The 17,330-nt window shown below is 36.6% G+C and overlaps 1 protein-coding gene across 1 annotated transcript in view; it reads right to left on the bottom strand.

The window, feature by feature from the left end:
* Positions 1-17,330, bottom strand: part of Pdgfc (platelet derived growth factor C) — a 166,019-nt gene that overhangs the window by 36,575 nt on the left and 112,114 nt on the right. The window contains exon 3 of the mRNA XM_016003806.3: positions 8,782-8,962. Coding sequence (XP_015859292.1) covers positions 8,782-8,962 — 181 coding nt within the window. The remainder of the gene's footprint in view (positions 1-8,781; positions 8,963-17,330) is intronic.

Here is a 17,330-nt window from a genome sequence, read left to right as displayed (position 1 = left end):
AAGGTTTTTTCAATTACATATATCACATTGATCACAGATGACAGAACATTAGGGCTTGAAGATGAAATAAAAGAATTATATCAATTACATAAAGTGATAATTGTTAATAGTCCCTGTGCCTCATGAACAGAACATTCAGGAACACTGGATGCCAGGGAAAATGCACCAAAAATGAACATGTAACTCCTGAAGAGACATGAGGACTACATAAGTCTATACACAAATCCTTATATTCATCAATTTTTGTCACCCAGTCAAGAAGCAGCTTTCCCCATCTCCATTCCCACCAATTCCCTCCCTATGAACTCAAAGAAATGCATTTAAGCAAGATTATTGTCTCACTAGTTACAGAGGGACATGGTTATAAGTCTAAGAATATACAAATGGCTGAATGAAATAATTCAGGATATGAAAATTGAATCCAATAAAAAGGAATACTAAAGAAAATTAAAATGAAATTAGAAATGAAACATTCAATAAGTCTAATTAAAAACCCTCAATGGGAAGCCTTGGCAACACAATGGCTCGCACAGAAGATGGAACATTAGGGTTTGAAGATGAAATAAAGAAAATGGATCAATTAGAATAAATATGATAATGGGTAATAGCCCTTATTCAGGGACACTGGGATATCATGAATAAACAAAATGTGTAAGTTGTGGGAATAGAAAAAAAAATATCCAGGTCAAAGGGATAGAACTGAACTTCAATGAAATTATAGAAGAAAACTCCCCAAATTCAGGGAAAGAGATGCCCAGTCAGGTACTAGAGTCATGTGACTCACATAAAGGTAAATCCATCAACATAAAAGCTCAATGGAATCTTTAAAACCCAGAAGAAGTTGCAGGCATGTGATGGATTTAAGTTCCCAAATATCCTAAATATACTACTGATCTGACAAAACTATTGGTTATAAATGAAAGATAATGAAAATCTCATGATATCAACAGGCTAAAGAAATTTATAATCACCAAAGTATCTCTACAAAGAGTACCAGAAGGAATACTTTGGATGCGAGAACAATGTACATACTATGGGGGGAAAATGAATGAAGCTAGGATAGGGGCTATTGAAATAGGTCAAAGAAAAGAAGTACCATAAAACCAACAAAATGATAGCAATTAAATTATTAATCTATCAATAATAATTCTGACTATCAGTGGTCTCGATCTCTCAATCAAAAGACACAAGCTTATTGGCTGAATCAGAAAGCAAGGTGAATCGTTTTGCTATCTCCAAGAAAAAAACATCGCACCTTCAAGGACAGATACTAACTTGGAGTAAAAGGTATATAAATGTTAGAATTAAATGACATTGTAGACTAAATGGACTTAATAGGCATCTACAAAATAATTCCAGCCTAACATGACAGTATACAAATTTTCTTGTTTTTGTAAAAGAGGCCATGTATTAAGACATACTGGAATAAAAGGAGATAAATACCAGAAGAAACTATAAATTGTACAAACTCACTCAGCGTGAACATGCACTATTGAATGATGAAAGGGTCATCGGAGGATTAAACAAAAAAAAATAATTCTTGAAATTAAATGAGGTAAAGAACAGAAAGTCAGAAGAGTGGATGTGTAGTGCCAACTGCCCACATCAAAACACCAGAAAGAGCAGACTGATTGATTTATCTCAAGAATTTGAAAAAAAAAAAGAACAAATCAACACCAATATCAGTGCATTTGAAGAAATTATCAAAACATGGGCGGAAATCAATGAAAAAAATCACAATGGATCAATGAAATACAGAGTTTGTTCCTTTTAAAAGATAATCAAAATGTATAAGCCCTTAACCAGGTTAGCTAAAAAAAAGATAAAGGAGACTATCAATGACTACCAAGAGAGGAATAATCAGTTTTCTTCGGGGATAAACCCTGGATAGATTATCAATCCCACAAGGTCAGCCTTAATCACTTGTACATACAAGAAACACTAAATGGGCTCAGTAGGTTGGACACACACACACACACACACACACACAGAATGATTAAAGAAGAGGTCATGAATTTGACAGGGAGTTCAGTGAACTGAAAGGACTCAGAGGGGAGTGAGGGAGAGGAGGAGGAGAAATGATGTAAATACAGTAACTGTGTATAATTTGCCCAAAAATAAAAAATAAGCAAAAATACTAAGTTAAACAAAAGTTAAATGCAATGGCAAAGTATGAAGAAATGAAAAAATATTTCTTTTATCTTATTTTATTGAAATGTTTCTTCACATAGTGGAACGAGAGAGTATCTGGTTTAGAACCCTGCTGTGTGCTGGAATCACAACATCTGTGAAGAACCAGATAAGGCTAGTGCTGAGCAAGAACAAAAACAGAGGGTAATCCATCATAGCATTATGACTAACAGATACTGACAGTTGACAAATTGATAGTCCGACATATGCATCTTAGGAAAGTTGGAGCATGCAGGCAAGTGCTGTGATCTGAAACACATCCATATAAACGCTATGAGAAATTCCTACCACTCTTTCTGCATGCTGAACAGTAAAGAGGAAATACATGATACACTAGATATTAAATATGCACACAGATTCCAAGTCCAGTCACAAAATAAGCTTATTTGTTTGACTATAAAAACATTTCTCCAATGTTGTAATAAAACTCCTGCCCAATTTATATTTTACAGCCATTGCCCCATGCTTCCACCCAAAGCAATGGCACCAGATCAACGCCATACACAGTTCCTTGCATCAGTATCTCTAAGTAAGGCTGATGGAAAAACAACTGGTATCATTCCAGAACAAAAGAGAATCTATGACAAGTGAAAATAGGCATTTATAATAAGCTCTTCAGAGTTGTTTGTCATATTTGATATCAAATTCATTCTGAATCATTGTTCAAGGTTTTATTAGTGTGACTGTTCAGTCTTTCTTTAAGAATTATGACATTCTTTACTTCTCAACAATTCCTCTACTATTTCTTAAAATGTCCCAAATCACTCACTTGGCAAATTATATATTTATATGGATTTTTTTTCTTTAAAGCAAGATAGAGTCAAAGTACTAGAATTTGGGGAAATATTAGCATATATATTTAAATTTTCTCAACTCCCTAGGGGAGACCTTGCCTTGGAGGAGGTGGGAGTGTGGGGTGGGTTGGGGGGAGGCTGAGAGGGTGGCAGGAGGGAGGACCAGGGACACTGTGGCTGATATGTGAAATTAAGTTAATTATAAAATGAAAATACTATATAAAAAAAGAAATCTATAATTAAAAAATAAACTCTGGATTTCCAAAAAATAATAATTATTTATTTAACAAAGTTTATTGAAATAATTCATGTGAGGGTTGGAGAGTTACCAAGGCAGGAGAATGGCTGGGGGTCTCTAGCTGGCCAGCCTGGCCTACCTGGTAAGTTCCAGGTTGATGAAAGACCACCTCAGGGAAAAGGGGGGTGTCATTCCTGAGTAGATACACCCGAGTTTGTACTTTGGTCTTTACATGCAAGGCACATGCATGTACTTATACACACACACACACACACACACACACACACACACACACTCACACATGCACATACTCACACATGCACACACACAACACACACATACACACACACACTCACACACTCACACATGCACACATATACACACCAACACACATACACACACTCACACACATACACACATTCACACATGCACACACGCACACACACAACACACACATACACACACACTCACACATGCACACACAACACACAAACATACACACACACAACACACATAAACACACGCACTCACACATATACACACCAACACACACACACATGCATGCATATATGTGTGTGTGCCTGTAAGATTTACACAGAAAAAATCCAAATAAAAACACAATGGGGCTTCAATGCAAACCCCTCAATTTATAATTCCACTCACATTAATCTTTGGAGTACAATACCTTCTACAAGGTCTGGCTCCTGAACTAACTCCAATTTTTCCAATCTCTCTGGTCTTAGGTATATAATATTGATTTTTGAAACTCATACTTCCAACTGTTCATGGCTTTTACTTATAACTCCATTCAAATATCTACCTGCCTTCTGCATATGCTGCAGGAGTTCTGGCTATTTTCTCTAAACAGTGTATGTGAAGCCCCTTCTTGGAAGGCATGAAAATAACCACAACAAAAGAGTCAGTAGAAACCAGAAAGGTGTGATTATATCTTATGAAGAACATTGCCCTTGGGTGGAAGCCAGTCTGATGATGGAGTAAACCACTTTTAGTGAAGTTCAGTCTCTGCAGCAATTGTGAAATATTCTTGATTCAGTGACATCTCATGGTTCCTTTCCTAAATACATAAAAATCTTGTGTATTTTTAAAGAATCTAGCCATTTGACAGCTGCTTGCAATGCCCTTAAAGTATCCATACCTACTAAGACCTTTAAGACCATCATCAGTTTATTTGTTCTTTGTCTATGTAAATTAGAATTTGTTTTGAGAGCAAGTTCTAGTTTAATAGGGCAATGTGGAAGTGTGAGGCAATGAACTGTTAAGTTTAACATTTTGGAGAATATTGACATATTCTGCCAGTGAGGACTGCCCCCACAGTACCTGGATGTAGGTACCACTCCAAGGAGTTTGTTGCTTTTATTCTAAGTAAAAAAGTGAAAACTGAATTTGAAGGCTTCCTTAAAGAGTCAATTGGAGTATTTCTTCACCTGATCAAAACAATGAATTTTGTCATCAGCCTGGAGAAGTCTTTCTTCAGAACATTGACATGAAATGTCTCCCAGCACAGCCAGAAGGAAAGGACAGCAGCCTCCCTCCTTCCTCTCCCAACTCCAGTATCCACTGAACTGCTTTGTTCTCTGTCTGCATAATTAATAACTGTCCTGGCAATCAGTCATGCATTCCTCAATGGCACCTCAGGCACCAAGTGTCCTTCTAACCCCTCCCCACAGAAGAAACCACCACAATGGCTGCACACTGATTTAACTCAGGACAAGTCATTTACAAACTTGGTGTGAAGAAATACAACCGGGTTCTGATGCAGTTACAACGCAGAACCAGGGCTGCACTCCCCCATACAGCACAGCAGGGTTTTGATATTTTTTTTTAAATTTATTGAGAGTTGCATTAGTTTGTTTTCTTCTTACATAATTTTACTAACAAAAATAACAAAAACTTCTATGCCAAGTAGGTGTCATTGAATAGGCATACTTGGAAAGAGGTAAAACATTAAAAAAAAATAGGACAAATTTGGTAGAATCTTAAAGGTCGCTGGTCTGAAGTGGACGTGAGTGATGTGCCCCATTCATTATTTGCCTAACTGCCATCCACATGCCCCAGCAATAAAGAAAATGGTGGTGATACATGGCAGTCAAATGCGATGGTAGCTACAGGATCTCGTTCTCTCAATATAGACCAATACCCATCAAATGGTAAAACAGAGTAAATAATTTGCTAGAAGTATTATCTTATTACATCTCAGTAACTTCAAAACTGTTAAAAGTGAGATTCAATAAAATTACTTAAGAAAATATATTATTAGTGCAATAATTAATCAAAATTTTCACCCTATTGGAAGGAGAAAAACTAAAGCCCTCACATTTTGTAAACATTAAAAATAGCATTTTATATGCAGCATTATACTCAAGAAAAAATGTTTTACATATTAAGAAAAGGAAAACCCCCGAAAAGATGCAGACCCAAATTTATACATTTTTACTTAAACCTCAGATATGCCTTTTTGAAACAGTTTCCTAAAAAACTGAGAAATAAAACTTTTAATTAGATATTTGATACTGGATGAAAAATTGTTCTGTTTAGTCTTTGCTTTTTTTTTTTACCATTTTAAATAATGGTGTTGGTGCTGTACTACAGAGCATGGCATACATAACCTAATACACATTACTCCAACATTAAACAAGAATTTTTCTTTCTAAGAGATTTGACTTATGTTCAGGCTTTCACTGTGTGTGGGCTTCGAAGGGAAACAAGGTCCCAATGTTTTCATTTTTCTTAAACAATCTCTCACTACTAATCTACCAGGCTGTGTGTGTGAGCACTTCCCCCTCCCCTCCTTTTCTCTTTCTCTCTCTCCCCTCTCATCATAAAGGGGAAAATACCAATGACATTATTAACTTCTTGTGAACAATCATAAAACTTAATATATCATTTACTATAAAATTTACACAGATTGATCTTTCAGTATTTATCAATGATACATGACTAGGGAATTATATTTCCATAATATTTTATTTGAAATAGCATTAAGATGTTAAAATTTTAAACCTATGTAGTATTTTTTTAAGCTATAACTCATTATGACATTACGTCAACATCTCACAGTGGTAGTTTTAAAACTAAGCCTAGCTAATGACACCAATATAACACAGAAAAATAGAGAGACACATTTAATTGGCCTTATACCAAGTTACTTGGTAATCCAAAAAATCTGTTTCAACATTTCAGCAATATAAAGCAAAATATATTTATAAATCATGAAATATTCATTCAACTTGTGTTATTCAAAATAATCCAGAACTCCTTGCTTAGCTCTCGGGTAAATCATTTTACAACAGTAGACACAATTACTTAATGGGCATGCGTGACCAAAAAAAAAAATGCTTGTAACAAAAATAGATCTTTGTATACTTTTCTTCTATGACATGGTAACTTGAACCACAGAGAGTTCATGGCAGACCAGAATTTGATGTCCATTCCTTTTCACAAATGAAACTACAGAGCAAGCTCCTTACTTTGAAAATATAACTCACTTTAAGGTACATTTTTTTGTCCCATAGTTTGAGATTTAAAAATCATTCACTGACTTAAGTTTTTTGTGTCAGGTTGATGTAAAATATTCATATCAAGTTATATCAATCACATATTCATATCGATTTAGATAACCAAAAGTAGAAAAGGCTGTTTATATGGATGATTTTTATAAATAATAAAAATGGTTTAAAAATGGATAGTGTATCCTAAGTTCATTGACTGTAGTGGATATATCATTAACTGCCTCCCAACTCAGGCCTCCCCTTACCAGAACAAGGGAACCCAGACAACAATGACACCACAGTCCAGCTGTATCCCTAGTACCACAGACTAACACGTGAGCAGCATCTGGAAAATACATGGCATCATTGTTGTAACTGGGGTTCTCTAATGTGTCTTCTCTGTCCTTAGTGACAACAAAGGTAACACACAACATCAGAGACATTAGGATATCCCACTCCGGTCTTAGACAAGTCTGTGGGAAGACGGCCGAATTTCCAGAAAAGCGTAATGCTGTGGGACTGGTATTAAGCTAGGCCTGTGCAACACAACTTAGTACAGAAAGCTAACGGTCTCCTGATGCCTATGGTTCATGCTATTTGCATCATTACCAAAGTAGGAAGCCGTTGTGGTCAGCAGTACAGCAGGTCCTGCTTTGCAGCTAGGACTCTGCAGTCAGTCTGGTCAGCACTTGTAGGGAAGTGGGGATGTCAATAAGAAAATGCATCCATGACAGAAGGAAAGAAGTGAATGAGGGATAATGCAGGGACAATTGCCCCTGAGCAAATACCACAAGATCCTTTAAGTCGGCTCTCCAAGAAGTATGCTTTCTTCCTTTAGGCTTTCATTTATCTGATTCACGGCTCAGACTGATGAATCTTGCCTGGCCAGGGTTAGCACAGGTGTGGGTGAGGGGAGGGAGGGTGACATTTAGCAACACACAGTGATAATTCAAAACATTCTGCCAGGCTTGAAAGCATAATCACCTGTCACATTGTCACTCACCAAATCCCACTATTCGGCAGACAGTTACTGAAAATGGAATGGATGTGTTTCTAAGAAAGTAGTGAGGGGTACATAAAGCCAAAATGGTAGGGTAAGGAGTGGCAGGTCAGCTACCAAAGTAAATGTGAACACAAATGAGCCAAAGTTTGTGGAAGTGGAAGAAAAAAAATAGCAATTTTCTAACATCATCAGATTACACTTCTTAGGAAATGTAGGATTCGACCTTCATATTCTCTTGTTTCTTTCAGCCCATAGACTGCTGTTTCCCTAAAGATGATTAGAGTAATTATAACATCTTCATCTACTCATACAGTTCGATCTCCTACAGCCCAGTTCAGGGCAGTTTAGTGGCCAGAGTAGAGCATCCAGGTTGAGAGATGCTAGAGGAACTGAACACAGAATACAAAATCTGCATGCATAGCTCATCACACTCAATACCATTTAAACATGCATTGAATATGATTTTCATGTTGGAAATACTGACACAAACATGACCTAGTCCCTCGGGTGCACTGTGGACACATTACTTGCAAGTTTCAAGTAATGAATCTAAGTGAGATTTCAGGATCTTGAGTTTTTGAGGCAGGATCTCTGACTGGGCAGGAGCTCACCACCTAGGCTAGAGACTGGTGGCCAGAGAGTCCCAGGCACATGTCTTTCTCTGCATCCCCAGAGCAGAAATATAAGTAGCCATGCTTGGCTTTTTAAAGTGAGTTCTGGGGATTGAAATCTGAGCTTCATTTGTTCAGGGTAAACATTTTACCAATTGAGCCATCTCCCTAGTTTGCTATCTTCCTATAACTATAAAAAAAATCACATATTTCATTTTACTACATATTTAAGGCACTTAGCATTTCTAATCATCTACAGAGAAAATGCTTAAGTTGATTATAACAATTATAATGAGACCTTTGTGGTAAAAAAGAAGAATCCAAGCTAAAGAATGGTTTTGGATGTTTCATATTCTGATTCTCATTTTACAATGAGGAATTCAAGTTAAAAATAGCTGACTTATTTAAGTAAGGATAATCTCAAAGTGGTACTTACTGGCATGACAATACTGTAGTGGATGCAGAATCCAGGTTCAGATGGAAAATACTCATCAGATACGAATCTTATCCTGATTTGATTTCCTTTAGAAGTCTGCTTTCCTGGCACAGTCCCAGAACCACACCAGCATCCTAAAATACTTCCATCACTGGGCTCCTCAACTTCTACAAAATCATACCTGTGAGGAGGCAAAGGGGTAGAGACATCATTGCTTATCTAGGCAATGGAAATTTTATATGTGCAAAACATCTATGGAGCAGATAAGTGTGTTGTTTCCAAGTAGGCCTGAATGGGAGCTCATTAGATGCAAAAGTTAAAGAGAACAAGAAGTGAAGACCAGTTGGAAAAATATGAAATATTTTTCAAAGCCTTCAGATTGGCTATTATCAAACTCAAGATTGATCAGACACTTAAAATTTAAATATTTTGCATAGAACAAAATTACATGACATTCAATCTATGAATAATTCAATTCTAGTTCCTATCTTAATTCCTATCATCATTGTTCAATTTTCCTAGTTAGGGAAGATGTATTTTACTTAGAACTTTGCCAAAAGTTACTAATTTAGAAAAGCCTAGTACCAAACAAATACTGAGAAATCTACTAATACTTACCAAGTAGAAGCAAACTACTGATAGCTTATTTATATTTTTAGGGTAGCTGATAATATGCATTTAGGTAGTAGCACACAATATTTTCTTATAAAATCACTGTGCTATTATTCCAGCTTTCTCTTTTACTTCTGAACATTGGGTCTAACACTTGCTAAGAAAATGCTCAAATACTGAGGAATACATCCCAAACTTCACCTAACACAGAAACCATTTTTTAAAACAACTGCACATATAAATAAATGATGGCTTCTCTAGATTGAATATAAGATAATAAAGAGAAAGTTATAAAACTTTTAATGAGAGAGAAGTCTGACATGCTTGAAAAAATGATTGATAGATTTTAAAATACAATGTACTATAAATACACTAGATAGAATCAAACCCAACATTTTATATAGTATTAGGATTAAAGAAAAAAGTATTAATAAAAAGACAACATATGGGCCAACTATAGTTATGAATCTTCCCCCTAAGTAATGCAACAACATTCTTTAGTTTCATTTTTCTCACATAATTTTAGGAACTAAGATATTTTTAAATGGAAAAGCTTAATACATTTAAAGCCAGTAATTTTCTCTCATGATTTACACAGGGTTATGTTTCTTACTTTGTTTTCCCTGACAGATGCCTTCAAAAGAATATGGAATTCATATGAGAAGCTGTTTGTTTAATGTTTACTAATATAGGTCAAAGCATCATGAAGAAAAGGAAGAAAGAAACAAATGAGAAAAACCATACATGTTGGTTGTATTGTCTGGTCTTGTGTGTCAACTTGATACAAGTTAGAGTCATCAGAGGAAGGAAACTCAGTCTAGGAAATGCCTCCATGAGATCTAGGTGCTGGACTGTTGGTCCTGGGTTCTATAAGAAGGTGGGTTGAGAAAGCCATGGGAAGAAAGTCAGTAAGCAGCTCCCCTCCATAGCCGCTGTGTTAGTTCTTGCTTCCAGGATCTTGTCCTGTTTGAGTTCCTTTCCTGACTTCCTTCAGTGATGAACAGAAATGCTGAAATATAATCCTATTAAACCCTTTTATCCCCAACATGCTTTTTGGTCATGGTGCTTCATCGTAGTGATAGAAACCCTAACTAAGACATAGGGCATAGTGAAAGGAATGGGAAATTTAAAACAAGCCATTCCTACCTGCTCAGTTGACCATACTGGAGACACAGTAATCCTTACAATACACTCCCAGGTATTAATTTTCAAGGTGAACAATTGCCCATACCACTATTTAAAGGATTTACTAAGCCTATTTTATGAGCCAATCAAACATCACATTCCCAGGGCAACATGATGCAGCACACACAGTGCAAAGTGGCTGGGAATGATGACTCCCTGTCTCTGCCATACTCCTGGGACTCTGGGAGGATTTATGTTCTTTTATGTTTAACAAACAAGTCTAATGTTGTAGACAAAATTTTCATTCTCCTGTGGGAACGTAGAAACTGTGAGGATATGGGAGCTATTTTCTTACTCCAAAGAATGTAAGGAGTATACCAGAGAAATAAATTCACTGGTAAACATAATTGTCAGACACCCAGCTTCTTTCAACAAAAATAAACCAGCCCTGCAGAACAGGCTGTCTCTAGTTCATACTGACTAAAACCCTGTCAATTAAACCTGTCCCATGAATTATCAAGCCTGACAGTGGTGAGAAACGGTGCCAAACAAGTGTGGATTATAGAAAGCCTGGCTCTGCAAGTGTCAACTGGATCAGGAGCAGGTTGGGATAGGTAATAAAAATAATAAGATGGCAATTACTGTACAGAGCTTATCGGCTCATACTTTTGCTACCCAAACACAAACAGAATCTTCAGACTCCTATTCAAAGACCAGATATTCTTCTAGAGTCTAATTAATACTGAAAAGGCTTTGAAATAATTATCTACTTATGAGGTGATTACAATGTGTCAGGCACTTTTTTTAAGTGCTTCTGAATATTAACCCAATAGATCCTCTTAGCAAACCTAACTGGAAGGTTCTGATTATGAGTTTATGAGTTACTAAATATAGAGAAGTTAAACAATTTGGCTAAGCTTACAAGGTAACTAATTGTAATGTTACCCCTTCAGTTTCAAAGGACAAATCTTAAACTCCAACGTCTTAGAATAGCTGTTCTCAACCTGTGGGTCCACACCATTTGACGATCAAACAACCCTTTCACTGGGGTTGCCTAAGACCATAGAAAAACACATATTTACATGATATTTCAAAACAATAGCAAAATTACAGTTACGAAGTAGCAATAAAAATAATTTTATGGTTGGGATCACCACAACATGAAGAACTGTATTAAAGGGTCGAAGCATTAGAAAGGTTGAGAACTACTATCTTAAAAGATAAGACCTGCTGGGTGATGGTGGTGCATGCCTTTAATCCCAGCTCTCAAGAGGCATAATCAGATGAATCACTGTGAGTTCAGGGCCAACCTGGTCTACAGAGTGAGTTTCAGGACAGCCAGGAGGGGTTACACAGAGAAACTCTGTCTTGAAAATAAAACAAAACAAAAGTAAAGAAAAATAAAAGAAAAAGAAGAGGAGGAGGAAGAGGAGGAGGAAGAGGAGGAGGAGAAGGAGAAGAAGTATCAGCTAAGATACTACTCACTATTTTTAAAATACATCTCTATAATTAAATTTATTCTATTTGGCTAACTAACTATAGAGAAATTGTAGGTTTCTGCACAAAAACTGACCATGAAGTCATGTTTAAGGGCTGGAAAACACAGACTATAATGAATGTAACTGAACATGTACCTTGCTAATTTAGGTATTTACTATAATTAATTTGATAAAGTTTATTATGAGTGACTCTAAAATCTTTGTAGAGAATTTTAAAACAATGTAGACTGTGGGAGCCAAACATACAATCACAATTCCCAGGACTAACAACAAATAATGGAGAAATTCTCACAGGAACAGGAGAGTGCTGTGGTATGTCTTTCTGTATGCTGTGAATATGTGTTGCTCTGATTGGTTGATAAGTAAAATGCTGATTGGCCAGTAGCCAGACAGGAAGTATAGGCAAGGCAAGTAAACGAGGAGAATCCTGGGAGGAGAAAGGGCTGAGTCAGGAGTCACCAGCCAGACACAGAGGAAGCAAGATGTCAAGGCAGAACTGAGGAAAGATACCAAGCCACATGGATAAACATAGATAAGAATTATGGGTTAATTTAAGTGTAAGAGCTAGTCAGTAATAAGCCTGAGCTAATGGCCAAGCAGTGATAATTAATAGAAGCTCTTGATTGATTATTTTATAAGCAGGCCACAGGACTGCAGGGGCCTGGTGGGACTGGAGAAACCTTCCAGCTACAGGACAGCTCACCCTATGAGAAGTGGTTCAAATTGCCATGGTATGAAGTTAAGATTTTAAATTCATCTTATTACTAAATAAAAGTAATGCAACTTTACTAAGCCAACAATTCAACTTACAAAACTAAGAATAATTAAGGACAAGAGAAAAAGTAAAAAAGGACAATTACTGGAAATAAAATCTGTTAAGAATCAAAGGCAAAGTTAATATTCATAATTAAAAACAAAAACTGGGAGTAAAAGAGAATAATGAAAGAAAAAAAGAAATGACAATAAACACAGCCACTAAACCAGGCAGAAGATATAATTACACTTAAGAATGTGTCTAGCTGGGTAGCATTGGCACATGCCTTTAATACCAGCACCTGGGACGCAGACACAGGCAGATCTCTGTAAGTTCAAGGCCAGCCTGGTCTACAGAGTGAGATCCAGGATAAGCACCAAAACTACATGGAGAAACCCTGTCTTGAAAAACCAAAAAAAAAAAGTATCTAAATTTTATAGTTTATGAAATTTTTCACTGAATATATTTGGAAAATTGTATGAAATAGGTAGCTAAAATATGACCTATCAACTTAGTAAAAACAGTTAAAGTAAATAACAACTCTTAGAGAAATTTAAAAGTTGTTCAAGATTTGTCAGTAGAAAGGATGAAATGAAATGAGGTTTTATGAGACCTCTATTAAACTATAAACAAATATAAATTCCAATTTCTCATATATAATTGCAAAACATTGAAAATGGTAATCTTCCCAATTAATAGTAAAATAACACCCCCCCCCCAAAAAAAAAACCCTAACCTAAACCTTGAATTGAATTCTCTGAAATGGCAATAGTTAGCATTCAGAAATATGGCCCATTTTACTCATGTAGGCTATTGCAAAAAGTTTCTTATCTCTCCGCCATCAATAGATTACATGATTAGAATAATTGGCCCAGTATGAGATTTATCCATAAATAAAAATGAATGTAAAAATGCTCTACAAAATATTAAAAGGAATAACAACAATATGATCAAAGTAGTAAGTGAATCGCTAATATGGCTTAATTAACTAAGCAGTTAATTAAAAGTAACAGCAGAAAACTTTCAAATTCGGATGAAAATTTTCCTAACAGAAACTGACGGCATGTATTCTGTGAAATGAAGCTAGCAAACTTGATCATTACAGCCGAGCAGAGTGAGGGTTCCCATTACTACCTTGGGGTTTCAGAGAAGGAGTGTAGATAAATTTGAAATGGAAGAAACAAAAGTGTTGTGATAAGAACAGCGAAAATAAACAAACATCCTTGGTTGCTTATAGATGTGTGTGTGTGTGTGTGTGTGTGTGTGTGTGTGAGAGAGAGAGAGAGAGAGAGAGAGAGAGAGAGAGAGAGAGAGAGAGAGAGAGAGAGAGCTAGTGCATGTCTGTGCATATTTGCACCTGTATGAGGCCAGAGGTCAATTTCCTGTGAGACACTGAGGAATGCTACCCCCTTCCTTTGAAATGGGGTCTATCATTGTCCTGGAACTCCACTGAGGAAGCTAGAGGTTGATATCATGATGCTTTCCTCAAGGGCTTCTCCACTTTAGTTTTTGAGTCAAGGTCTCCTGCTGAAGCAAGTGTTTGCTATTTCTGCTAGACTGGCTTTGCAGCAAGCCCACAGACATCCTGGCAGTTCCTTCCCCGGTATTATAAGAATATATCATACTTGGTGTTTTTGCACCCATTCTGGGGACTGAGCAGATCCTCACCACTGCAAGTCAGGCATTTTACCAGGAGAACCTCCCCTACTCCCAGCTAATAGATTTTGAGAACAAACTTCAATAGGGTTAGTAGAAAGGCTGAAAAGCATAAGCAGAGGGCAGCAGGATTGGTGTGCTATGGAGGTAACTGTTATACATCATCTCTGTTGAGTAGATCTAACAAGAGTGGGTGTGGGTCAGGAAAGACAGGAATCAATTTACTTTAGACTTTGAGCTTTTAGAAGGATCGAGAATAAATAAGAAAATTCAGTAAATGTGATATACAAAGATTAATATGTTTTGTTTATGACCTAAGACTCAGAAACTTCATGGAGAAAAAATGTAGGTCACTGCAGATGGCCAAACAACAAAGAAATACATTTAGCCAATAATGAATGACTATCTACTGTCTGAGAAAATGTATTACTGAATGACAAAAAAGTCATGGACTTTTTTTTAATCAAAATCTTGATAAGGTTTCTAGAATATTTGTGTAAAATAGTAATTACCCTAACACAGAAAACATGATGAGGCACATACAAGGAAATGGTGCTTCACAAATACCAGCTCCATCGCCAAACAAAACTCATCTGGTCAATCCGACTATGCCCATGGCAGTGATACAAACAGGTTATGAAATAAAACAGTCATACATGCAAGAATGAGAAAGGCAGAGGCAGAAGCCTGGCTGTAGGTTAGGAGTCCATGTTTGAAAGAATCATGGTGTCTCTGATTAGACAAGACACAGTGAAGAATCATTCTACCCTAAATGGCACTATTTATCACTAACTCTCTACAAGTCTCTTTTGAACACTGCCGAAGCTCTTTTACAAAACAAAGATAACAGTCATTAACTCAGAGAAAGGTTTTGTGAGGATTAAATGAGAGAAAGTACTTATACATGGTATGATCATAGCATCTAACAATAAACTGTTTAATAAACACTATCGTTTGCTTTTTAGGGGGTAGGCATACATGACTGTGGCTGGCATGCTTGTGCAGATGTAAGTGTCTACAGCTTACCCTCTAAACTGGACTGGCTGGCTTGCAAACTTCAGGGATCTCACTATCTGTGCCTCCCCAGCACTGGGGATACAATGGGCACTGCCATACATGGCTTCTTATATGAAACCTGGGATATCTGAACTTGAATCCTTGTGCTTGTACTGAAAACATTTAACACACTGACCATCTCCTCAGCCTAGCAAACACCAGTTCTTAAAGACAAAAATTGCCTTAATGTGACATATAAACTGTAATGAAAGACCAGCCCTATGGAAGAACAGGCCCTAGAATTCTTTGTGCATTTATAAGCTAAGTGGTTATCTTGCCTTTAATTAAAATGTTGGATTTATTTTCTAAGCACCAGGATATAGTTTCAAGTACAATATGATAATTTATACAACACTGGTTGTAGAGTTAATTTAGGAGGTAATAAGGAGGCTTCTCAAAAAAACATTGCAGAATTATGTATATCCCACTTTTGGATATAATTATTATATATGATTATAAGCCAGTATATCAAGTAAACTTCTGTACTCTCATCCTCACTTTGGTGTTACTCACAATAGCAAAAGCATGGAATAAATTTAGTTATTATATACAGATGAGTAAATAAAATGTGGGGTGTGTGAAAAAATGATTTACACATTAAAAGGGGAAAATGCTTAAAGTTCTGTCATTTACTACAATATGTGAGGACATTATGATAAATGAAATAAGTCAGGCACACAGAAAAATAATGTTTAGCCTCACATATACCTGTTAACTTAAAAAAAAAAAAAGTCTACCTTTAACAAAACGGAGTAAAAAGATGGTAATCAGAGACAGAGCAAAGGACGAGGTGATGCAAATGGTAGTTATTGATCACAAGGCAATGTTTCATTTAAGGTAAAGGAATAGGTTACTAATCGTGGTACTGCACGGTAAGGATAAGCCACAGCCCTTGCCTGGCAACAGAGGCCAGACCCAACTCTTCTTACCATTTTCTCTGTGGAAAACAGTTGTCTTGAATCTAGCCTGCTTAGAGTAAGATCAGAATGTAGATATATTCTTTTAACAGTTGCTCCTCTTGTAGTAAAGGGCAGATTCATTCATCGCTTACAAAATCACCGAGGACTTTCTTTCGTTTCTTTGGGTATCTATGTCATGCTCAGTGTGGGGATTACCAGACCAAAGGGTAAAAAGCACTCATCAAGAGGCTCAGAATCTCATTTCTAAGGTGGAACAGTTTCTGAAATACTTAGTTACTCATCCTTACCCAGCGAATCCTAGGTATTTCCACTTTCAATGAAGTTCACTTTGTTTCGCGGTACTATTATTGACAGGAAGCCGTGGTTTGGACAGCAGTTGTAAATATAGACTCAAGATGGTTCCAAAGAAAGCATGCTACTAATAAGACAAGGTGCAGAGTACTCAGATCCCTCTCCTCTAAGGAACATGTCCTTTACTTTCTGACACAGTTTAACTTGTAAGAAGTTTTACAAAAGCATCTCACTAACGTGATTTTTTTTTTTTGTGTGTGTGTGTGTGTACAGCTGTTCATTGCACCCAGGTTGTGTGAGTCACTAATAAATTAGTCACAACTAAATAACAGTTTATATTTGATAGACCACCTTTACATATGTGGTGATAACTATATCGGGCATTAGTAAGGTCAAGTCAAGGAGCTTCATTTAAGAAATGAAACTATCATTCTGCAGAGGACCTGGAACCCACTCATAGGGCAGTCTATGACTCCAGTTCCAGGGGTTATGACACTTTTTTGGTCCCTGTGGGCAGCAGCATGCACATGTCGCACTAACATGTGTAAGCACGTGTAAGCACTCACACATGAACCTCAAACATTTTAAATGATAAAATGGACTTGGCTGTAGAAGCGGTAGCTCATCCCCACTGGA

Source organism: Peromyscus maniculatus, chromosome 6 (genome assembly GCF_049852395.1).
Source record: "Peromyscus maniculatus bairdii isolate BWxNUB_F1_BW_parent chromosome 6, HU_Pman_BW_mat_3.1, whole genome shotgun sequence".
In the NCBI taxonomy this organism is placed as follows: Eukaryota; Metazoa; Chordata; class Mammalia; order Rodentia; family Cricetidae; genus Peromyscus; species Peromyscus maniculatus.
This window is presented reverse-complemented; position numbering and strand designations above follow the sequence as displayed.